Source organism: Geotrypetes seraphini, chromosome 5 (genome assembly GCF_902459505.1).
Source record: "Geotrypetes seraphini chromosome 5, aGeoSer1.1, whole genome shotgun sequence".
NCBI classification, from domain to species: domain Eukaryota; kingdom Metazoa; phylum Chordata; class Amphibia; order Gymnophiona; family Dermophiidae; genus Geotrypetes; species Geotrypetes seraphini.
In genome coordinates this window covers 94214334-94238838 of record NC_047088.1, presented here as the reverse complement: position 1 = coordinate 94238838, position 24505 = coordinate 94214334, and the positions used below count along the sequence as shown (strand labels likewise).

Here is a 24505-nt window from a genome sequence, read left to right as displayed (position 1 = left end):
AGATAAAGACCCAAATGGTTCATCCAGTCTGTCCAACCTGATTCAATCTAAAAATTTGATGTTGTTGTTGTTGTTTTCTTCTTCTCCTTAGCTATTTCTGGGCAAGAATCTAAAGCTCTGCCTGATAGTGTTCATAGGTTCCAACTACTGAAGTCTCCATCAAAGCTCACTCCAGTCCATCTATACCCTCCCCACCATTGAAACCCTCCCCAGCCCATCCTCCCTCAAATGGCCATATGCAGACACAAACCGTGCAAGTCTGCCCAGTACTAGCCTTAATTCTTCAATATTTACTATTATTTTCTGATTCTAGATCCTCCGTATTCATCCCATGCTTTTTTGAACTCCGTTACCGTTTTCCTCTCCACTACTTCTCTCGGGAGCGCTTTCCAGGCATCCACCACCCTCTCTGTAAAGAAGAATTTCCTTACATTGCTCTTGAGTCTCCCACCCCTCAACCTCAAATTATGTCCTCTGGTTTTACCATTTTCCTTTCTCTGGAAAAGATTTTGTTCTACGTTAATACCTTTCAAGTATTTGAACGTCTCAATCATATCGCCCCTGTCCCTCCTTTCCTCTAAGGTATACATATTCAGGGCTTCCAGTCTCTCCTCATACGTCTTTTGTCGCAAACCTCCTATGAAAATATTTGGAGGTTCAGAGGGGAGGGAGAGGAGATAGAGTGGGACTGGGAGCAAATGTTCATGGTGGAGAAGGTGGAAATGAAATGGAAGCTTTCATGAAGGTAGGCGATGGTTAGATTGCATAGATATCCACAGGGAATGGTGTAAAGAACAGAAATTAGAGATGTATGGGGCTATCCATGTTTTCCTTAAAAATATGATCACCCTACCCTATGTAGGAATACAATAGGACAGTGACAATAAGTTTCTTGAAGTTCTTGCTGTGTTTATCACCAAGACAGAAATTCCAATTGGCAGTATATCAAACAATGAATAAAACCAGGAATCTACTCATCTCTCTTCACATGGTCCTGATCAGAAATAGAATTTCTGTGGGTTTCTCGCAAAGATGTGAATGTATGTGCTTAGGAAAGAAATGAAAACTCATTTTTGGGTCTTTTGGTTGTACTTTTTTTTTAACTTAATGTTGCAATACGCTGATAGAGTTTCAGTTTTTCTTTTGCTGTAAGGAGGGGGTGTGATCTGTGTACTGGAATAGCAAGGGGGATTTCATGACAGGACTGAAGTGTGTGGGTGCGAGGGTTTCCACACTAGAACGGCAGCGGATAATGCAGGGCAGGAAGGAGGGGATATTGACAAAACTGTCTAGGCATGTGGCAGTTTCCAAACTAAGTTATTTAATTTTTTTTTTTTTTTATCCTGTTCTCCCCAACAAGCTCAGAACGCATTACAGGTTAACATACATAATATACAGTCACTAGAATATACTAACCATCTTTATGAAGAGATTCACTCAAAGTGTTATACAGCTTGACATAAAACTTAAAATTTTATTAACAGCATAACAATAGTAAAATGACTAAACATAAGCATAAAATGCAATCAATGAAGTAAATTTGGGAGACAAGCAAATCAAATCCGAATACTATCAATGACATGATGCAATATCAGGAAATTCATAGATAAAAACAGCATAGTAAAACATTCAGATAGCAGAAAAATGATAAATGTCAGTAAACTAGAAATGATATGCCATAATATGTGGCATGGTAGAACTTTCATATAACATAGATATACTTACAATATTTGGATAATACAGTGATATAGTATCAAAGGGAGGGGGGGGTGGCACAATCCATCAATTGTGAGAATCAACAATTTATTAAAAATATGGCACATATAGCATATACACAAAAAGTGACACATATAGTATATACAAACAATATATGTGCTGTATATAGCAAGGTCCGTGTTTCAGCTGAAAGAAAGATTCACTGTAAAAGTCACTGCTGAAAAGCAGCAGCTCTACTTGTTTTCAGCAATGAATCTTTGGTTTTACGTGTGAGAGGCAGGCCGTTACAATCTGTTTCGGAGGCTCTTTTCACATACCCCTGAGGAAGGCTGTTTCAGCCGAAACACGGACCGTGCTGGGGTTCAGGAAACAGACACCTTAAAGACTTTTCTAGGCCTTTGATACTACATTTCCCACTGGGGTTGTTTTTCCTTTCGTTTTTTGGACTAAGGATAATGCGGTGAAACACCTTAACAGGCAACACATTAGAACTTTCAAATAACACAATGCTGCAGTAATTTGAAGGTGGCAATTGTTAAGTTTTTGGCGCAATTTTTGGATAGCTGCTCCTGAGGAAGCTATATCATGAAGCAGAGAGCTCCTCTGAGCATTTGCCAAAACAGCTAATTGCCATTTTGTACATAAGTTTGATGTGCCGTGCTCTGAGCTAAGGAGGTATTTGTGGACTAATGATAGCTCTGAGTCTTTGAGCTATACTTGTCGGTCACTGGTGTCCATGTTCAGTGACAAAGTGTTTGAATTCTTTTCCTCCTGTTTTATGTTAAAACAAAATAAAATAATTACCAAAAAATAGGGTTATAGTATTAAGTTAGATTGTGAGCCCATCAGGACAGATGGGAAAAAATGCTTGAGTGCTTGAATAAATTAATATAAACTATTCCAAGCTTCTCTTGGAGAATGTTGTAGAAAATTGAATGAATGAATAAATAAATAAGGTGGATAAAATGAATTTTTATAGTGATTAGGGTTTACATTTTGGTTAAGTACAGCACAATGAAACATCTTAACAGGCAGCAGTTCAGCTATATAGATAGACAAGATTGGTAGGACAAAGCCATAACAAAGGAAGAGGGACTGTTGAGTGAACTAGACTGAGGTGTGTTGGCAGAGCTATGTTCATGTGTACTTGTGTTCATGCATGAAGGTTTCAGCACAGGAATAGATGACAGGATTAAGGTGCACTGAGAGAACATTGTGGGTGTGTATTAGTTGTGTAGATGTATGTGGGTGAGGGCTAATGTGGCACATACCTAGAGAAAGTCTCAAACAGAATGTGTTCATTTATTTACACAAGGTCCCAGACTTGACGAGAAGTTCTCATTCGATCAGCAAAAAATGTTCAGGCTGTGGAAACCCCTGAGTAAACTTATGTAAATCCTTTAAAAATAGTAACAATGACTAATAACTTTTTTTTTCTTTCCTTTTGGATTCGCTTTCAAGCTCCTTTTTAAAATTTTACAAGTCATAGTCAGCTCGTGCCTTTAACAGCGAGGCTATGACGGACTTGTAGCAGAGGGAGGAAAAGAATTTCAACCACTCAGCTTTTTTTACCAAACTTTAGACATGACCACTTACACCGTGTCTATGGCCCGTGTGAATGCTGTTGCCTAAAATCAGCAGTTTTGTTCATAAATGCAACTATTCTAGAAAGAGCATTCATAAATAGAATGCCCCTGACACGGCCATACCACCTCCCGCCCTCCCCCCCCCCCCACACACAGTAATGCCCCTTTTGCAGTTGCACACAAGAAAAGTTAAATATATACTCTTGGATTTTATATGTGATGCACATAATTGTACAAGCAGATTTGGGTTTGTGCACAATTTAATTATCAGTGCTAATTGGCAATAATTAGAATTTGCATATGCATCTTGCTAGGTGGTATTTTATAAAGATGTGTGCATAAATTCCTGCAAAACAACAAAAGCAATTCTACGGGTCTGCAGTTGAAAGTCAACCAAAGAAGAACAAAAGAAAAAACTGCAGAGGCGATGTACAAAGCACAGGATCCTTTATTGGAGTCAATGCAATGTGATAATCACAATCCTGGTTCTCATATCAGAAGACACAGGACCTGACACGGTCCGCATTTCGGAGAAATGCTCCTTCCTCAGGAATCCAGGGTGTGTAGAACGCACACACAAGTTGAGAACCTGGGCGACAACAATGTGCACTGGACTCTCCTGCAATTGTTTGGGTTTTTTTATTTTATCATCATTCCTCAAGATTTGTTGCACATTGTTGATGCCCTTTGGAGTCGGGGGGGGGGGGGGGAGTAGTGCCGTGCTGCACTGCTTTTTTTTTTCTTCTTTTTAACATTGATGGCAGGAGGGAGTTGGCATCCCTCCTGATTTTTTCTCGGGGGGGGGGGGGCACAGCAGAGCAGAGCAGGGCAGGCAGGAGAGATCGGGGCCTGGGGGGGAGGGTCAGGCAGATCTCTCTTGCCTGCTCCTGGACTCTCCTGCTCTCTGCCGCTGTTCTCTGCAGGCACACTTTAAAACCACAGGCTTGCACTGCAGGGAACGGCAGCAGAAAGCAGGAGACAGGGCAGGATTAATTTGTCGAGGGCCCCTAGGCACACAAGTACACTGGGCCCCCTGCCCCACCCCACCATGCGCCCAGGCGGAAACAGGAAGCTGCGTCAGAGGGAAGCTTTGGGCAAGCAGCACCGCTTGCACAATTACAGTTCCCGTTGCCATACTTTCTGTTGATTGGGGGAGGGCCGCGTTGCCAATCGGGGTGTGGCTTGCGTTGCCAATCGATACTGGAGGGGCCCATCGCCGTTTGGAAAAAACAATGTTGATGCCCTCCTTCATCGGGCCTCTGTGACCATTTCGGGCCCTATGCACGTGCCTAATTGGTGTATTGGTTAATCATGCCCTGACAGGAGAGTCCGGGAGCAGGGAAGAGATATCTGGGCTAGGCCGAGCCCTGACAGCAGTGACAGGAGGCTGCTTCTCCTGTCACTACTGTCAGGGTGTGCACATGAGCGGGGATCGCTCTGGCCGTTGGTAGGAGGGCGTGTTAACGATCATCCCCATTTGCATGCAGGCCTTTACTGAATTAGTCGGCCGGCATGCAAACGGAAACGGATTTCATACGGTTTGGAGGTTTAGTGAATCTAGGCCAAAATACTCCTTTCAGATCAGAGATAAGCAAATGAAGGCAGCTATCTATGGGCTAGATTCACTAAGCAAACCGATCGTGTACTGATCGGTATGCAACCCCTTTGCGACCCAATTGTTCTCTGACCCGATTCACTAACCCTCCTATAAACTGTTCTGCACTCCCCTGAGAGAACAGTATAAAAAATTGAATGAATAAATAAATATTCTAAAACTGCAGAGTTGCACACCAAGGACCAAATTATATATATGCTGTCTAAAACAAATCTGCTCCCAAAAATCTGTGCTTAACGCTAGTCTATAAACTGCCTTTAGAGTTAGGCACAATTTATAAAATACGTGTAATACCCATCTGTGTGATTAACATTTATGAGGGGCCGCTAAAAAGTTCTCAGCCCAACCAAGAAGAGAATAACGGGGAGCCATAAAACTTACAAGTTATTTACACATTTTTCTTGACACTTTCATTTCAATGATATGAAATGAAACAAAAAGTGTCAATTAAAATGTGGAATAACTTGTAAATTTCATGGCTCCACATCATTCTCTTCTTGGTTGGGCTGAGAACTTTTCAGCAGCCCCTTATAGGCATGGCCATTTATGCCAATGAAAACCAGGCATAAATGCCTGCACCTAAGTTGTGTGCACATTGAGGAAAATTCTATAAGAGGTACCTAGGTTAGGTGTCCCTACATGTCTGTGCATTCCTGCAACCTAAAACTTCATGGCTTCTTAGAGATTTACCCCTGACAGAAATCATAAATGCACAATAATTTTTTTTTCTCATTCTCATTCTCCTTCTCTCTCTCTCTATGTTTCTTTCTTGCCTTCTTTTCCCTCCAGGATTCTTTCTGATTCTTCTCTGCTTCAGTGCATGGGCCTCTGGCTTTCCTCAAGTTCCTGCAAGGCACCTTGGGATGGGCATCAGTGCAAGCTCCGAAGTAGCAGCTGAAGAGACAATTGACCTTCAAAGAGAATTTGAGTCTAGCTTAAAACTGGCACAAAAACTTCTGATTCGGCTGCAGTCACTGATCCACACTTTTGTACGTAACATCTCCTGTAAAGCAAAAAGCATTTATGCAAGGGGATAGACTAAGGGGCAAATTCTATAAACGGCGTCCCAATTGTAGGCAGCGGTAGGTGTCCTACTGCTGTCTAACCAGCCAATTGGGATGCACGTTTTTGTTTTTTTAAAAAACATCCTGAGGCAGACTGCCTACATTGTAGGCATTTTCGCAAGCCTAGGGAGGCGCCTAGGGCCGCCTAAGCTCGCCCAAGGCTAGGTGTGGGCGTGTTTTCACCCGAAAGTGGCCTCAGGTGAGCTTAGGTGGCCCTAGGCATCTCCCTAGGGCCGCGATAGGTGCCTGAAATGTAGGCCAGCAAAAAGCTGGCCTGCATTTCAAATAAACACAGCCGCTGAACTGATCGTGGTAGGGACCCACCCCCACGAAGGGGAGAGAGAAAGTGGAGAGGGACAGATTCTTCGAACTTTCGAAAGCTACAAGAATGAGAGGGCATTCGGAAAAACTAAGAGGGGACAGATTCAGAACCAATGCTAGGAAGTTCTTCTTCACCCAAAGGGTGGTGGACACCTGGAATGCGTTTCCAGAAGGTGTGATAGGACAGAGTACGCTATTGGGTTTCAAGAAGGTATTGGATGCTTTCCTGAAGGAAAAGGGGATTATACAGGTCCTCAACCTGATGGGCCGTGAGCGGACTGCTGGGCGCAATGGACCCCTGGTCTGACCCAGCAGAGGCACTACTTATGTTCTTAAATGGAACTGTCTGTGTCAGCAATTATAGTCTTCCCAAGGAATTCTGACAGAACTATCCTTAAAGGAGATTCACCTAATAGGTACTGGATAGATGCTTTAAAACAGCCACTCCTATCTTTTGGAATGCATTGCTCTTATCAACTCAAATGACTTCTGATTATTAGTATTATTATTTTTTAGGAAATTATCCCCTCCTTTACAAAGCCGTGCTAGCGTTTTTAGCATCAGCCACTGCAGTAACAGCTCTGGTGCTCATAGAATTCCTACGGACGTCTGAGCCGACACTAAAAACGCTAGTGCGGCATTGTAAAGGAGGGAGTTAGTAAAGACCTCTTTGTTTTTGAGAAGCCTTTAGTTAATTTTGGTCAATGAAGTTGTCAATTGTGATGCATTGGTCTCCCTACCTAAAGAAGGATATAAAACTGCTGGAGAGGGTGCAGAGACGAGCAACTAAACTAGTGAAGGGTATGGAGAAACTGGAATATGAGGATCGACTTAAAACACTGGGATTGTTCTCCCTTGAGAAAAGGAGACTGCGTGGGGATATGATCGAGACCTTCAAAATACTGAAAGGAATCGACAAAATAGAGCAGAGAAGATTATTTACATTGTCCAATTTGACACGGACAAGAGGACATGACATGAAGCTAAGGGGGGGCAAGTTCAGGACTAATGTCAGGAAGTTCTGCTTCACACAGAGAGTGGTTGACATCTGGAATACTCTCCCAGGGGAGATTATTGCGGAATCGACAGTCCTAGGCTTCAAAAGCAAACTAGATGCATATCTCCTTGAGAGAGGCATATAAAGATATGGTTGGATATAAAATAAGCCAGGTGTATACCTAGCAGGGCCTCCGCGTGTGCGGATCGCCGGACTTGATGGACCGAAGGTCTGATCCGGAGATGGCGCTTCTTATGTTCTTATTTGGTCACGAGTATTTCATGTTATGCTGCGCTTCTAAAGTTGGGCTCTGCTGTGCACGGTGATCTTTCAATACCACAGATTAGTGGAAAGGGAGGTATGTGTTCTATTTTGTTTATGTCAATTTTGTGTGATTTTACATGTTTATGTTTTATTCATTAAATGTTGTGCACGTTTTCACGTTTCTTGCTCTGAGTACTTGTCTGTAGACATGAGAAAGAAGTCCAAATAAGTTCAGTGAAATGGCAGGATCCACAGAGTTTATTGAGGGATGTCCAGAATACTTTAACCACGAGCACACTGTTCCCTCTAAGCCAGTGGCCTCAAACTCGCGGCCCGGGGGTCATATGCGGCCTGCCAGGTACTATTTTGCGGCCCTCAGTATGTTTATCATAATCACAAAAGTAAAATAAAACAGTTTCTTGATCATATGTCTCTTTAGCTATAAATTACAATATTATTATTAAGACTTAGCCAAAAGGAAAGATTTATAAACAATAAAGAGTTTTACCTCATGCAAAATTGTCATTTCTTTAATAAGACATTAACTATTTTTTCTGAAGCCCTCCAAGTACCTACAAATCCAAAATGTGGCCCTGCAAAGGGTTTGAGTTTGAGACCACTGCTCTAAGCAAAGCGGGAGACTTCCACCTACAGTCACAAGCTGAGGACGGAAGGAAGAAGGCAAGGAAGAAAGGAACCTTCTCTTAGATCTACAATAACGTTTTGTGTTTTTTTTTTTTCTGTCTGATATAGAAGCAGGAGAGGTTATCAGGATCATATATGCCTTTATTCCATGACTGGAGTATGTTACCCAAAGTGGAGCTCAAGTTTCAGGAGTGGTTACATATCTCGGTAAGAGGGGCATCTATGTTCATTCTTTCATTTGCAGCTCTCCTGCTATCATGGTCTTCCTATCTCCTGGTGAGTTTAAGAAGATGCTATAGGTATGATTGAGCTGGATTCCAACAGCATAGGCAAGTGCTCTAGGTATACTAAAGCCATGTTCTGTATTGTAAAGCAAAGAGCTACTGCGAATTCCTCTTCCACCAGTACACGTTGCCACATCCTCAGCAATTTGTGGATGTGATGATAAAAAGAAAAGCGTTCTTCAGTTAAGATAAGTAGTTCATGGGATGAGATGAGGATTGGAATAAGGCAGGATACTTTAGTGTCTTAAATCTGTTTCATAACCATCTTAAAACTGATGCAAGCTTACACAGGTGATTATACAAAAGATATATTTTAAACTGCGTCTGACATTTATTTGGATTTATATCCTATCCTCCCAGAAGGGCTCAGGACGGTTTACAGCAGGGGTCCCCAAAGTCCCTCCTTGAGGGCCGAATCCAGTCGGGTTTTCAGGATTTCCCCAATGAATATGCATTGAAAGCAGTGCATGCACATAGATCTCATGCATATTCATTGGGGAAATCCTGAAAACCCGACTGGATTTGGCCCTCAAGGAGGGACTTTGGGGACCCCTGGTTTACAGATTTATATACATAATAAAGCATAATAGTAATGTAGACCATAACAGTACATTTTAGGTCATGACATGATAGGACAATCCATAGGATATTATTATTATTATTATTATTATGTTCTTATATCCCGCCATACCCAAAGAGTTCTAGGCGGTTTACATCCATTACAATGACTGGACAAGACCTCATACAGCATGTTATGAGGTCTTAAATGAATAAATAAGGACACTTACACATATAAGTGTCTTATATGAGAACAGCTCACTCACTGGCTGTGTTGTTTGAGTGCCTAAGTGGAGGCACCCAGTTACAGAATTGCCTACTAAGGAGATAATTCTGTAAAGAAATATAGGCATCCACTTCCCTTTCAACAACAACAACTATTTATTATTGTATTTCTAAAGCGCTACCAGACGCAAGCAGCACTGCTTATTGCACACACAAGAGATGGTCCCTGTGCAGAAGAGCTTACAATCTAATTATGACAGACACACAGGTCAAAAGGGAAGTCAGAACACAGTGCTCCTGTAGGGGATTAGACAGGGGTTGATGAGGTGGAATCACATAGGACAAAGGAGAGTCTGAGCTTAGTGCTCATGAAGGGAATTAGAGAGGGCTGGAGAAGTGGTAGGGAACTATTGAGGGGATGACAGACAGATATGTTGGTAGGGTTAGGATTTAAACGCAGCTTCAAATAAGTGGGCTTTCAGTCTAGATTTGAATACCGCCAGAGATGGAGCCTAACCAGGTAGATACACTATATTACCCCTTGTATATAGTAAGGTTTGTTGGCTATTCTGTCCTTTGTCCATATATGTTTGGATGAGACATGGTTGGACCTATGTTGTGTAACTGTTTACTGGCAGACCTAATGTCGAAGACACCATAACATTTAGGAGAAGGCTGAAGACTTATCTATTTAATCAGCCTCCTGGAGATCTAATTTGATTAGTTATGATCTGTTTCTTATATTCTTCAGGCAGGCATGATTGATAATTTTATTTAGGTTTTAAGTTCATTGTTTTGTTTTATTGTTTCATGTTTTCTTTTATATTTTCTGCTTTTTTTAATTTTAATAATCTGCTTAGATTTTGAGATAATGCAGGTTATAAATATGAATAAATAAATAAATATTGGGGTCAGGGCAGGATTAACCAATAGGCCAAGTAGGCACGTGCCTAGAGCCCGAAATGGTCAGGGGGGCACGATGAAGAAGGGCATCAACATTGTTTTTTCCAAACGGCGATGGGCTCCTCCAGCATTGATGGGCAACTTGGGCCCCCCCTGATTGGCAACATGGGCCCCATCCCCCATTGATGGAAAGTAAGACAAGCAAGCAGCATGGGTAAGAAAGGCAACAGGAACTGTAATTGTGCAAGCGGTGCTGCTTGCCCAAAGCTTCCCTCTGACGCAGCTTCCTGTTTCCGCCTAGGCACATGGTGGGGTGGGTCGGAGGGGGGGGCCAGGGTATTTGTGTGCCTAGGGGCCCTCAATGAATTAATCCTGCCCTGATTGGGGTAAGAAAGAGTCAATGATACCTGGCGTGGGGTCTGGGTTGGGTTCCGGGGATGGAAAGTGCAAAGGATAATTGGGCATGGTGTAAGTTTGTGCTTTTGATGGATCTGGAGTAGATGCAGACTGGATTTAGAAGGTGCATGACAGCTAATATTTATGTGCTTGTTTCTCCCCAGGATGCACAGCGATTACGATTTCTGGCTGAGAGCTGTGAGGATTACAAAAATCTCTTGGATCAAGTTTATGCCTATGAGCATGATAAAGGTGACCCTGCTCTCAGTGAGAGTATCGATAATGCAAGTCTTGACCTACGAGACCTTCTCCACCACATTCATCTGCAGGTATCTTTTGTGATCAGATATTACTAGTGAGATTTCCAGCACTGATAACCACATATAACAAATCCCATACATTAGGTGTGTTACGCAAGCATTTGGCCCAGTTCTCACATTACATCATCAAAGAACCTCCATTTCACACTTTCTGAGCTGCTGATGTAGCACATCTATAGTCAGGTGACTAGGGCCTCAGGGAGAGAATGAGATCGCTTGCTGCCCATCAGTGCTGGCCAGGCCGTGGGGAGATCCCTTCCTTTCCCTCCTCAGTACGTCTTCTAGGCAGTCCTTGTCTGCTGCAAAACTGCAAGTCTGAAAGCTCAGCAGCAGCAAGGGTAGCTAAGTCAGAAAGGAAGCACAGGACTTTTCAGCCTAGATCACGCTAAAGTAGGGTTACCAGATTTCCCTCAGAAAAATCTGGACCCGTGACCATGCCTCCAAGACCATCCAGTTCCACCTCTGTCACGCCCTGTTCTTCCACCAGCCCCACCCCCACACAGCATCTGCGCATATGCTGCCGATACACAATGACTTCACATGCGTGTGTGTGTGTGACATCACCGTGTTGCATCCGCGCAAGCGCAGATGCCCCTTCCCGACGCGATTTTGTCTGAAAGCTTTTCAAAACCCGTACAAAGTGCCAGGTTAAGAAAAGCCGTCCAGACCTCCGGACATGTCCTTGAAAGGAAGACATATCCGGGGAAATCCGGACGACTGGCAACCCTACGCTAAAGGCTTGTTGGACCCCCAACCACTCCATAACAGGAGTGGGCAGGGACCAGGCAGGCCTCTAACGCAACCTAGGCGGAAAGGTCCTGCAGTTTCTTGCCATCTTAACTTTCCCCTGTGATGAGTTCTGATTTTCCAAATGTAGCAGCAAACTAGGGGCGTTCTGTGGGTGGACTCAGCATTTGGTTGCTTAAGATATTCAGCCCTTAAGCATCCAGGTTTATTGCATAAATGGGACCACATAAAAGTCTGTCCTATTTTTATGCAGAAACCCATGGTCGCTTAAGTGATGAATATTAACTTAAGTGGCTATTGGGCTCATTTTCAAAAAAGATAGACATCTAAAAAAACATCATAAACCAGCACTTGGACATCTTACTAATCAAAATGTCCAAGAGGGCATTCTCAAAGCAGACTTCCCAGATGAATTTCTGGTCTATTTCTTTCCAGTGCATCTAAAAAAAAGGGGGGGAGGGGTTAGAGATGTGTTTTGGGCAGGCTTAGGATTTGGACATCCTGAAGGGATAATCAAACCTTTAACAATATCTGGGGCATCATTTAGACGTTTGGGGCTAGACCTGTTTTAAAAATGAATAAAGATCAAAAGGTGCCCAAACTGACCAGAGAGATTAAGATATAACCTCCCCCCCACCACCCAAAGATGTGAAAAAAACACCAGTATTTTCCAGTCTGTATGACAGATTCATATGGCTCATATACAAGAGGGTGCTGAAAAGTACTCAGCCCAACCAACTTCCTAAATCTGATGATGTTTTGTCACTGTAGCTGAAAAGAGTGTTACTTTAGTTTATTTTGTTAGAGCTTACAAATTGGCACTTTACAAAACTAAACCAACACATTTTTCAGCTACAGGATCAAAATAACATCAGATTTAGAAAGTTGGTTGGGCTGAGAATTTTTAGTACCCCTCCTACATCTCCACAGCAGAGCAGAGGGGCTCTCTAAAGGTTATTGTAGAGACACATCGCATTAAAAGTCCCAGGCAGATATCATTATAACTTGCTTATATTGTATGGTGATCCCTCCAAAACCTACTGTACCTACATAAAAATGATACCTGTAGGCACAAGGGCTATGTTTGTGGTGTACAGGTGGGGGTACAGTAAGTTTTGGGTGGGTTTTTGTGGGCTCACCATACAGTATAAGTAAGTTTTATAATGGGCTCACCATACAGTATAAGTAAGTTTTATAATGACATCTGTACCTGGGACTTTTAATATGACATTCTCTGCAGTAATCCTTAGAGTGCCCCTCTCCTGTGGCAAGGAATGCTCAGTTGTCTGTAAACAGTTTGCTAAGAATGCTGGCTGCTTGAACGTCCGAAAAGATTGCTTTTGTGCATTTTTCATGTGGACATCTTTATATTTGAGAATGGCCAAAAAAGATAGATTTACTAAGGATCAAAATGTCTATATAGGTCATTTAAAAAAAAAGATAAACATCTTGCTGTTTGAGAATGGACACTTTCTCTACAGGATTTCTGGATATCTTTCTCAAAACATCCAAACTTAGACGTCCCATCAAAAATTGCCCCCTGTGTCTTAACTGGCTTAAAAATAACCAGATATTCAAAGCCAAATCCCACACAGGTCCTGGTTTTAAATATCTGGGAATAAAGCTGTCAATAGTGAGCAAGATGCTCATCACCCGTCAAATTAATATTCACCCCAAAATCTACTTTTTGTGTGTTGGAAGCACACAGCAATCACAAAATTATAGCAGAACACTTGAAAGCATCCCATGGTAAGGCTTTTTTTTGCTGTGGTAAGCATTCAGAGACTCTGCTGCAAACCCTATTCCTGACAAACCAGTGCCTATTCCTAGGATCAGAAAGCAAACTGTAAGGTCTGGCAAGCAGACAGCTCACACATCAGAGAGTCAGAGAATAGGACAGAGTGCAGCAGAAGCTCAGAATTCCTCTAATCTACCCTATTATTCCTTATTCAAAAGTGCAACAGTAAAAACTCCTTTTAAACCTGCAGCTTTACCAGCTGACATACACAGGGTTAAGGAAAAGGGTGGAGTCAGCAGGGCTGATTTGTATCCAGCAGGGCTAGAGCCCGGGAAGAATAAAGCTGATAGCTGGAGGGAGGAGTGGCAGAAACAAGAAGAGCCAGAGCAGCAACAGAAACTGCAAAGCAGGGCAGCACAGCTTAGAGGGCTGCCAGGAGCATTTGAAAACCCTGTTTCTATCACAGTATCATTGCCTCGTTTAAGGCTGCTGTCTGCAACTCCCAGGCAAAGCAAGGGTCTATGTCCCAAAGCCAGGTTAGCTTGGGAGGGGGAAGTTTCTGAGGAAAAGTGTAAGCAGGCTGGCTAAGAGAAATGAGAGCTTTTACAGAGTGGGGGAGGGGAGCCACATGGCAGTGAAGTAGTTCCTATGGAGGTGAATGAACAAAGTTTTGATAATGATATTGTAGACTATGACATGGATTATAGTTGTGAGACAGAGGAAGGAATGTAGTTGGAAAGCATGCATGAATAAACCTCATTTGGAATAAAACCTTCTTGGTTAAAAGTGAAGTAAGGATCCTGTTACTGAAAGGATTTAAAACAGTGATTGTTTGAGTGTGGGAACAGGTGTGTTTGAATGAGCTTTGGTGTAGTGGGGGAGAAAAGCCTAGCAGTATTGCAGAGGAAGCCAAGTTTAAAACCAGGGCTCTTGCAAGTGCCAAAGTTTGTTCCTGTCCAGAGACATTGATTATTTGGGAACACGGGAAGTGTACAGGGTCCATTTGTCTGTATTTGGATGGAGCTTGTTCCCACACCTACTGGCCCAGCTAGAGAGTGTCAGGGCAGTAAGGTGAGAGAGCTTTTTGGAGTTAGGCACCAGAGAGTGTCCTTTAATTTGACTGTGGATCATAGTAGCAGTCTGTGAATTTAGTGCAAGCAGGAGCACTGCCTGGAGTTGCTTATGGGCTGAGAGAAGCAAACATTAGCTCCCATTTGCCAAGGCTGCTTGGACTGGGAGAAGGCAGCAGCCCAGGGCAAAAGCTATAAAACTAATTTGCTGGATTTTCTTAAATTGGAAAATATAGAAATCCTGAACTGTGGGAGATTTGTAAAGTGGGCTGTATTTTTAAAGTAGGGACTGAGTTGAAAGCCCGAATAGAGGATTTTGCTGCCAGTTGCTCTGTTTGAAGAATTGTCACGGAAAATAAAACTTTTTTATTTTGAAAGTACAAAAGGCAGAAAAGATTGTTTATTTGGGTGAAACCTACACACCTCATTGGCACTCTGTGGGGTCTAGATCCGAGCGTGCATGGCTGGGGCTTAACCCTGGCACTGCTGAACTTTTTGGGGCTGTGAATGGATTATAGGCAGTGGTGACTCCTTTAAGGTTAAGGGTGGGCCTCCCCAGCTTTGTTTTAGGCTTGGAGTTATCATTTACCTGTGAATATTTAATGCAGTTTGTCCTTGTATTTCTGCAGATGTCAGTACTTGGTGTGGATGCCCACAGAGTCGGGCAGTCAAGGGTCCTTGGAAATATCTTGAAGCAAAAGAGTATTTGGGGGATCTATGAAAAAGCGTTTCTGATCCTGAAGAGCATTGAGCAGTTCGTACAGCGTGCGGTACGGGATTACACTGTCTTGCGTAGTTCAGCGAAGAGGAATGCAGGATTACACTGAGGGCCAGAAAGATAGTTGGATAGAGAATTCTAAGGGCTTCTTTTACTAAGCCGCGTTAGGGCATTAATGTGCAGAATAGCGCACGCTAAATTGCCGTGCTCGCTAGACGCTAACACCAGCATTGAGCTGGCATTAGTTCTAGCCACGAAGCGCAGGTTTAGCACACACTAAAATACGGCATGCGATAAAAACGTTAATGCAGCTTAGTAAAAGGAGCCCTAAGATAACACCATTTGCACATGGCATGATAACTGAACACACAAAAGCAACAAGAGGCTTTCATTGGTTAAGACAGCACACAGAAAACCCATCCTCTCTACTCACCCCTGCAATAGCCCTTCTCCCCCCTCTTTCACCAATGGTTCATCCACCCACCTCATCTACTCTCTCTCCCTTACTCATCAATTTCTCCCTTGTATTTTGTTCTTTTCTCTCCTCTGCTCACCCTCTCCTCCAGCAGTTTTGTTTCTATTTCCACTCTCTCTCATTCTTAATTTCCCCATCACTACCTATTTACCTTTCTCATTCTTTGACCCTTATAGTTTCTGCTATCCTTTTAGTCTATCTCTTTTTCTTAGTCTCTCACCATCTCTTTCTTTTTCTCTTCTGTCTCCTAAATGGGCATTTTACAAAAAACTGACAATTTTTTAAAAAAATAACATTCACAAACAATAATCAGTAGAAACCTGAACCAACTCCTGATCATCCCATCCCTGAAATTAGAGGGTCCTTCAAAAAGTTTCCACACTTTCATATTTGGGGGAGGGGGGGGAATGGTTGGGGCGGGAGAAGTGGTAAGAAGGTGAGTTGTAGAATATCATGTGACTATTCAGTCAGGCAAGCCGGCTCACTGGTTCACCTTACAGGTAGTGATTTAATTTGCTTTTGAGATATTTAAAAAAAATAGTGTTAATAAAAATGCGGAAACTTGTTGAAGGTCCCTCATAGTCTGGCAAAGGACTATGTGCCTCCTTGTGAACACAACAGATGATTAGAGTCCAGGCACATGATCAGTGACCCTCCTCAGCATCCCCCTCTCTCACTCAGGTAACTAGGTCAATTGCTCTGGGCCTCCAAGCCTACCTTAAGAAGGAAGAGCTTCCTAGTGGGCTTTCAGGTCCCCTTCCAAATTTCTGTTTTGGACCCCAGCAATATCTAACACTAGCTCTACTATGACTAGTATTGTGAGGTATCCTTTCACTAAGCTGCAATAAAAGTTGGTCATAGCGTACCCTTACCCAATTTTTTCCACATACTAAGTCCATTTATACCACAGCAGTAAAATTTAAAAAAGTTTACCATGGGAGCACCTACCAACACCTGTCTTGTAGATCGTAATCCAATGCTAATCTGTTAGCGTGCAGTAATGTGGACATGCTAACTGATTATCACAGGAATACCCCTCTCAGCCCCCTAGATACATTTCCTCAGCACAAAAAAAAATACAGTAGACTCTCAGTTAACCAGCACCCTTGAGGATTGATAGATATTAGATAAATGTAGTTTCTGGTTGCTTGAGAGTTAGTATTAAAAATAGGCCTAACTAATACCCATACTATGCCATACCATAAACTGTTCCAGACAAACTACTGGACATGTGGTAGGCAAAGTGTGGGCATACTTGGGTGTGGCATGCCAAGTTTACACTTAAATTTATGCCAGAAGTTGATTTTATTTTCATTTACAGTATTACTTAGATTTTATTTTTCTGGTTGCTTGAGCTCTGGTTAACAAAGAGTCTACTGTACATATTTTTTAGCGCATGGATAGTGTTTGGGAACTTACCACAGGATACCTGAATGCATCTTGTGGTAAGCCCTTTTAAGTTACGGTAAATGTATGCTAGCACTTACTGCAGCTTAGTACAAAGACCCCTTAGTACCTTGGGCCTGCTGCCATAAATTTCCCATCATCCCTCTGGGAACCTAGTGTTATTACCATTATTTTTATATTGTTACTAAATGTATTGTGTGTATGTTCCGTTATTGGATTATCACTTGATTGACCAGTTTTGAAGCTGTCAGTAGTATACAGCACTAGTGTACTGTTATAATTATTTTTTATTTTATTTAAAAGAAACAACTATTTATTTTATTGTATGTATTTAAGTATTTATGGTATTTGACATACCTTTCTAATTTGTATTGATGGTATTTAAAATTTAAAAAAAATCTGTTACTTCCAGGGAAACCATTTTGTAATGAGACTATAGGAACTATCAATAAACAACAAGGCTATGTAAGAACTTGGTGTGTATATGTGATCTTGTAATTGCTGTCAAAATATAGAATTTTGTTTCTGCAAACTGGCACTTAATGAAATAAGATAACACTCTTTTCAACTACAGTAACAAAATAATGCTCAGAATCTGGAAGTTGGTTGGTTGGGCTGAGAACTTTTCAGCACCTCCTTGTACATGCATTTTTTGATTTGCTTATCTGTCCCTGCTGCAGTCCTTGCACATTAATTTGATTTTTAGCCCATCCTCCCAAAGGAGCTCAAAACGGGTTACAAATCAGGTACTCAAGCATTTTCCCTATCTGCCCCAGCGGGCTCACAGTCTATCTAATGTACCTAGGGCAGTGGAGGATTAAGTGACATGTCCAGGGTCACAAAGAGCAGCATGAGGTTGGAACCCATAATCTCAGGATGCTGAGGATGTAGCTCTAACACAGGGGTGTCAAAGTCCCTCCTCAAGGGCTGCAATCCAGTCGGGTTTTTAGGATTTTCCCAATGAGATCTATTTGCATGCATTACTTTCATTGTATGCTAATAGATCTCATGCATATTCATTGGGGAAATCCTAAAAACCCAACTGGATTGCAGCCCTCGAGGAGGGACTTTGATACCCCTGCTCTAAACGCTATGACACACATGAACACAGTTCATCAGGCTGCCTATTTAGAAAGAAATGATGAATGTGCCTGTGATGGGGCAAACCATATGAATATTTTCACCTGCCCAAATCAGTTCAATATAATTTATGTAACTTATGAATCTCCTTATGTGAAAAGTCAGTAGGCCAGTGATTCCCAAATTTATCCTGGTAACTCCCCAGTCAGTCAGGTTTTCAGGATATCTACAATGAATATTCATGAGAGAGATTTGCATGCAGTAGAGATGGCGCATACAAATCTCTTTCATAAATATTCATTGTGGATAATCTAACTGGCTGGGGAGCCCTCAGGACAGGTTTGGGAACAACTACTCTAGGCAATTCATAAACATAATAAATAAGAATACAGTACTCCCCTGAAATTCACGGGGCTCCATTCCAGGAACCCCTGTGAATTTCTAAAAATCGTGAATGTGGTTTTTCACCTGTCAAAAGGCAGGAGAGGGCAGCTGGAGCGCCAGCTCCTGCTCTGACACGCAGCTCCTGATTGGTATAGCCCGACTTTACTACAGGAAGAGGCGGTTGCAGCAGACTGCAAATGAGCGAGCTCGCAATTCGCAAACCGCAAATTCATGGGGGAAAACTGTATTTGAAATCCATACAGAGTCAGACCAGATGTCCTGTCTCCAACAGTGGCCAATCTGGGTCACAAATGACTGAAATGACCCCAAAGAATAGCAATATTCCATGCTACTTCCCCCCATTCCCCCCCCTCCCGAGATAAGCAGTGGTCTTCCCCAAATCTACCTAGATAACATATGAATTTTTACAAACCTTGTTTAAACCCAGCTATGCTAATTGCTTATATCACATCCTCGGGCTATAAATTCCAGGCAATGAATGAAAAAAAATATTTTCTCCCGCTTGTTTTTGATGTATTACTATGTAACTTCATGGTGTGTTCCCGAGTCATTAAAACAAACAGATTCATGTTTGTTCACTCCACTCCTCTCAGGATAAGGGGCAAATAACATGGGTTAGTCCCCTAATGCAGCTTGAAAACTATCCTGCTAAGAAGGGTTACTGTACATGCCATTTATATGTGTTAAAAATGATTTTTAAAAAGTTGCTACTTCAGAGATGCCAAGGGTGAATTATCCCAAAGAGTGAAATTTTTCAGATAGTATCTAGAGTATAAATCTTGAAAGATCATTGCTTTACAAATGAAAAAAGTAAAATACAGGTTTATTGATTTAATATACTGCTACGTCACTTTACAGAGAATATTTGCATTATTAAGCATTATTAAGAAAAGAATGCCATAGATAAAGACCCACCCAAGAAACCCCATTTAAACATCTTCCAGCATTCTTTGAAGCTCAGTTATTCAACAAGTAAATATATTCATTTGAAGTCTTTGATGAGTAAATATTTTGAATTAAGGAAAGTTTCTTCATATTAAAGTAGATTCTCGGTTAACCGGCACCCATGAGGATTGATAGATGCTAGATAAATATAGTTTCTGGTTGCTTGAGAGTTACTATTAAAAATAGGCTTAACTAATACTAGATCTCATACTCTACCATATGATAAACTGTTCCAGACAAATTACTGGACATGTGGTATGTAAAGCATGTGTGTACTCAAGTGTGGTGTGCCAAGTTTACACTTAAATTTCCACCAGAAATTGATTTTATTTACCTCCCCCCCCCCCCTCCATTTACAAAACTATAGCACGTTTTTTTAGCGCTGGCTGTGGCAGTAACAGGTCCAATGCTCATAGAAATTCTATGAGCTTCGGAGCTGTACCGCCCATCCAGACCTCCTCCTCCTCTCTCTAAGAGAGCTCGTATGCTTCGCCCATGCGTTTTTGATTTCAGATACAACTTTTGTCTCTACCACCTCTACCAGGAGGCCATTCCACATATCCACCACTCTATCTGTCAAAAATGAAATATGTTTCTTTTTTTATTGAATAATTTTTTTTATATTTCCATACAATTAGAAATAAAGCTAATTGGTCACTCAGGCATCTCTGGTCTCTCTCTCTCTATGGTTTCTTCCAGTTTCTACCAGTCACTTCAGGTTGCTCGGGTCTCTTCCTATCACCACTGGTTACTCAGGTCTTTTTCAGTCACCCGGGTCTCTTCTGGTCACTCGGGTCTAATCTTACTGAGGGTTAGGCAGGTAGCAGCATGCACTCCCTCAAGGGTCGCTCTTAGGAGTTCCTGTTGCCAAGAACTCCCCTCACCTGTCTTTCTGGGCTCCGGGCCTTGTCTGCAAGATCCTATTTCTTTCAGGGTGAGATCTGCTCAAAATGCAAATGAGCTTGCTTCCTTTGGCCTGCTGAGAAGAGCCTATAGCCAGCAGGTTTTAGCACAGGGCTTCTCTATGCAGCTTTCTCTCCAAGGTGATTGGGATGATAGTGACTCTACCCCATCACAGCTAGGCACAAAGAAAACATTCTCATATCACATTCTCATATCACAAGATAACAGAGCTACAAGCCCAAATCAAGGGAGGGATAGCAAACTTGATCAAAGGAAAAATATGCAAAACTAAAAAAAATAATACAAAATTGTTTATTTTTAAGTGGCTGAAAATTTAATTTTACTTCCAATATTGCTCAAGGTAATTTCTCATGACCCTTAAGAAAACCTTCTAATTGTAAAGAATCCCAAAAGATGGATTCCTTTCCCTGATAGGTGACAAGACACATACATGGATATTTTAGAAAAAAAAGTTGCACCCAGAACCAAAACTCAAGGTTTCAAGGCTAATAAGACATTACGCCTGAGATGAGTGATTCTGGATACATCAGGAAACACATTGATTTTCCCATCACAAAAGCTCATTTCTCTTTTCCTGAAATACATTTTCATTACTAATGACTTATCACTTTTATGAACAAAGGTAATTAAGAGCGTGGCTTTAGTGTATATAACAACTTGAGAATCTTCAAGGAAAGTAGTCAAGTTCACATCTGGATTTACCAATTGATCCATGCCTTGTTGAATATCATGAAGCCTGTTTTTAGCGGTAACAATTACTTAACAGAATTGTTTCAGAATTAATCAACTCCAATACTTCTTTGAGATACTTTCTAAAAAGTATCTCTGGGGAAAGCAAATAAATTGAAGGAAAATTAAGAAGGTACAAGTTGGGGAGTGGCTAAGATGGTGACGTGTTAGCTGACTGCAGCAGTGGTTGCATTACCTTTTAGCGTTCTAATTTTTGAGCTTGAGAGCTTTCCTGTTTTTCATATTCTTTACCGATTATGCCATACACCAAGAACAAAAGTACTTTCCAGCCGACTCCCTCTTTGACCGTACTGTTGGTTTCCCAACAATTGACAATGGACCACTTTGCCATCGGCATGTCCTGCTATGGTCTTGGTGGAAAGAGCTGCCGAGACCTTGGGATTGAATATCTCTCTTTCTCCTCTGATAACCCAACCTCCTCCATGTCCAGTGGCGGCGGTTGGTGAGAGCATGCAGAGATTCACTCCAGAAATGGAACAGAACCCTTGCAAGGAGAGTACATCACTTTTCAAGACTACCACTTTGAGAGACATCCAGGGAGCAGAAGGTAATGAATGGCTCCTCCATGGCAATAACTTTGGAAAATATCTGGAAGGCTCTACAGAAACTGGAGACATCAGTAACTAAATCTGTTGGGGAAGTCTCAGTTATAGTGAGTAAGATTGACTATGCTCACCATGGCTGCAAGCCCCAGTGCTAATCAACACTTGATCTCTGCTGTCAAACTGCCACTGTGATCAATGAGGGACCCAAGGAAAACGCAGACTGGATGGACCATTCGGGTCTTTATCTGCTGTCATCTACTATATTACTATGTTACTATGAAGCTGTCAATCACTTCTATTTCTTCATTGTTGATCTTTATGTGGACCCTCTTATTGGCGGTAGTCATGATTTTGATTTTCTTTATGTTCAGGTAAAGTCCCATCATCTCGCTTTCTTCTTTCAGCTTCAGGATCATCTTCTTGAGGTCCTTCTCACTCTCTGCCAGCAGTGTAGTATCATCTGCGTATCTCAGATTATTGATGGTTCTTCTGCCTATTTTCGCCCCAACACTCAAATCATCCAGTCCAACTTCCTCATAATTACCGTATTTGCCAGCGTATAGGACGCACTTTTTCCCCCTCAAAATAAACTTAAAATAAGGGGTGCATCTTATACACCAATAATCTGCGCCCTGTCCATCCTACCTCCTCTGTTGCTAGAATCCCTGGTAGTGCAGAGGTGCAGCGGGCAGGAGCGAGCTTTCTGCACTCCTGCCTCGCTGCTAATCTGGTCAGTGGTGGCTGCTGTGAAATCAAGTTTCTTCAACTGCTGAGCAGCACTGAGCAGGAGTACACTTTGGCGCTCATGCTCTGCGCTGAGCAGCTTCCTGACTAGCTCCCGTGAATGCTCACAAATCACAAGAATTTGCAGGAACCAGTCAGGAAGCCGAGCAGCGCCGAGCAGGAGCGCCAAAGCACACTCCTGTTCGGTGCCGCTCAGCAGCTGAAGAAACTTGATCTTGTGGCAGCCACCACCAACCAGGTTAGCAGTGGAGCAGGAGATTGGAAAGCTCCCTCCTGCCCTCTGCACCTGTTGACCACCAGGGATTCCAGCGGCAGAGGAGGTAGGACAGACGGATGGAGAGAGCAGGGAGGGGGGACAGGGTGAAAAGCCTGGGAGGGAAAGGGGCTTTGAGCAGTGCTTGGCAGGGAAGGGGCTGGGTGCAATCAGAGCCTGACAGGGGAGGGTGCACTGTACAGGCGCATAAGTATTTTTTTTCTTAAAAACTATTTTTAAAAAGGGGGTGCGTCTTATACGCCAGTAAATAAGGTACTTCTGCAGAGTGGTTGAAAAGAAAAGGAGAGAGAACACATCCTTGTCTTGTATCCTTTTTGATACTAACTCTCTGAAAGATACAGTTTACAGTTTATTTAAAATTTGATAAAAACGCTTATAAAAACCTTCTAAGCACTGTACAATTTAAAATAAGGGAATAGAAAATACACAAAAATGTACATTAACACAAATAAAATATTCAATAGATACAACAAAGTGGTTTACAGTTTAACATTTAGACAGAAAGTAGCATCATTCTGTTTTTAGAAAGATAGTAAGAAAATAAAAGGGACAAAAAAAAAAAATTAAGCATAAAGGGAACAGAGGAAAAATGAAGCAGTAGGCACTGGTATTAGGATCACAACTTGTACTGTGTGTGTGCCAAAGGCCTGATGAAATGTGACATGTTTTCAAAATAAACAATTAAAATAGCAAAGCAAAAAACCTAAAACAGGCAGTGAAGCCACTGATTAATCTCCATTGATGCAAAACTATGTAACAGCATTCTACATGAAAACTAAACTACAAATCTACTTCCCAAAGCAACCACCGAGGTCCCAAGGAGAAAAACAACTGGCCATACCTTCTGGCCACTCCCTCAAAACTGAAACAGCTCGCAAACGCTCCTACCCACATTTCATACCCAAACTTTGGCACACCATCACTAGATGGACTCTGGAACTTCAGGAAGGCCGTGAAAACCTTCCTCTTTACTAACCCAGCACCTTAAAGTCATTCACCCAGAAATGCCACTCAGTCAACTTACCTACGCCACCTAATCTCACCAGATGCTACTTAGTGCATATGTTTTATTGTCATGTCTATATTGTAATTTATGTAAATTATGTCATCTCTGTTCTTTCTGGATTATTATGGATGTACTTTGTAACCCGTTCTGGGCTCCTTTGGGAGGACGGGCTAAATAAATAAAGTGTTTCCTATGACTGTTTAGCCCTTTCAGGACCATAAGGATCGTAGGCCAATTTTTGTGGTTTTGACGACATTTTTATGGTAAAAAGGGCTTGCAGATGCCAAAAAATTGATTTTTTTTGTGAAATATCATTATTTTTATTTAAAAAATCACACTTCTGGCTTATGGACAGTGTGGCAAGTGAATCTTCTCGTCAATCTGGCAACGACGCTAATGAATGAATGTCGGAACCAGTTTGTTTACATAAAGGCAGTATCATATGGAATCCGTACATATCAAATTTAGAACTGTAGACTATCCCAATCAAAATTTATAGGATTTTAAAGTTATGGGACAAATATGTCCCTTGGTCCTGAAAGGGTTAGACAAACAACAAAAGTCCAACAGGACAAAAACCCACGGGTATAAAAGCACACAAGCAACAGAGGGAACGGACAATGAACACTCTACGTAGGATCACTGATGTAAAAGAGTCTTGTTTATTCTGATAAAAGGACATAGTTTATATATGTTCTTTTGTCGGAATAAACAAGACTCTTACATCAGTGATCCTTCGTGGAGTGTTCATTGTCCGTTCCCACTGTTTCTTGTGTGTCCTAT

The 24505-nt window shown here is 41.9% G+C and overlaps 1 protein-coding gene across 1 annotated transcript; it reads left to right on the top strand.

Moving 5' to 3' along the window:
- Nucleotides 1-5780: 5780 nt before the first annotated feature.
- On the top strand, nucleotides 5781-15276 carry IL27 (interleukin 27). Its single transcript, XM_033944062.1, has 4 exons — nucleotides 5781-5906; nucleotides 8317-8415; nucleotides 10739-10903; nucleotides 15079-15276. Exons 1-4 carry the CDS (start codon nucleotides 5781-5783, stop codon nucleotides 15274-15276), a joined length of 588 nt encoding a protein of 195 aa, XP_033799953.1.
- Nucleotides 15277-24505: the final 9229 nt, after the last annotated feature.

What these genes read in the sequence shown, in the direction of transcription:
- IL27 (XM_033944062.1), top strand. Translation starts at nt 5,781, where the DNA reads ATGGGCATCAGTGCAAGCTCCGAAGTAGCAGCTGAAGAGACAATTGAC. An exon ending in AGTCACTGATCCACACTTTT is followed by an intron (nt 5,907 to 8,316) that starts GTACGTAACATC and finishes TGTCTGATATAG; the next exon opens with AAGCAGGAGAGGTTATCAGG. An exon ending in TCCACCACATTCATCTGCAG is followed by an intron (nt 10,904 to 15,078) that starts GTATCTTTTGTG and finishes GTATTTCTGCAG; the next exon opens with ATGTCAGTACTTGGTGTGGA.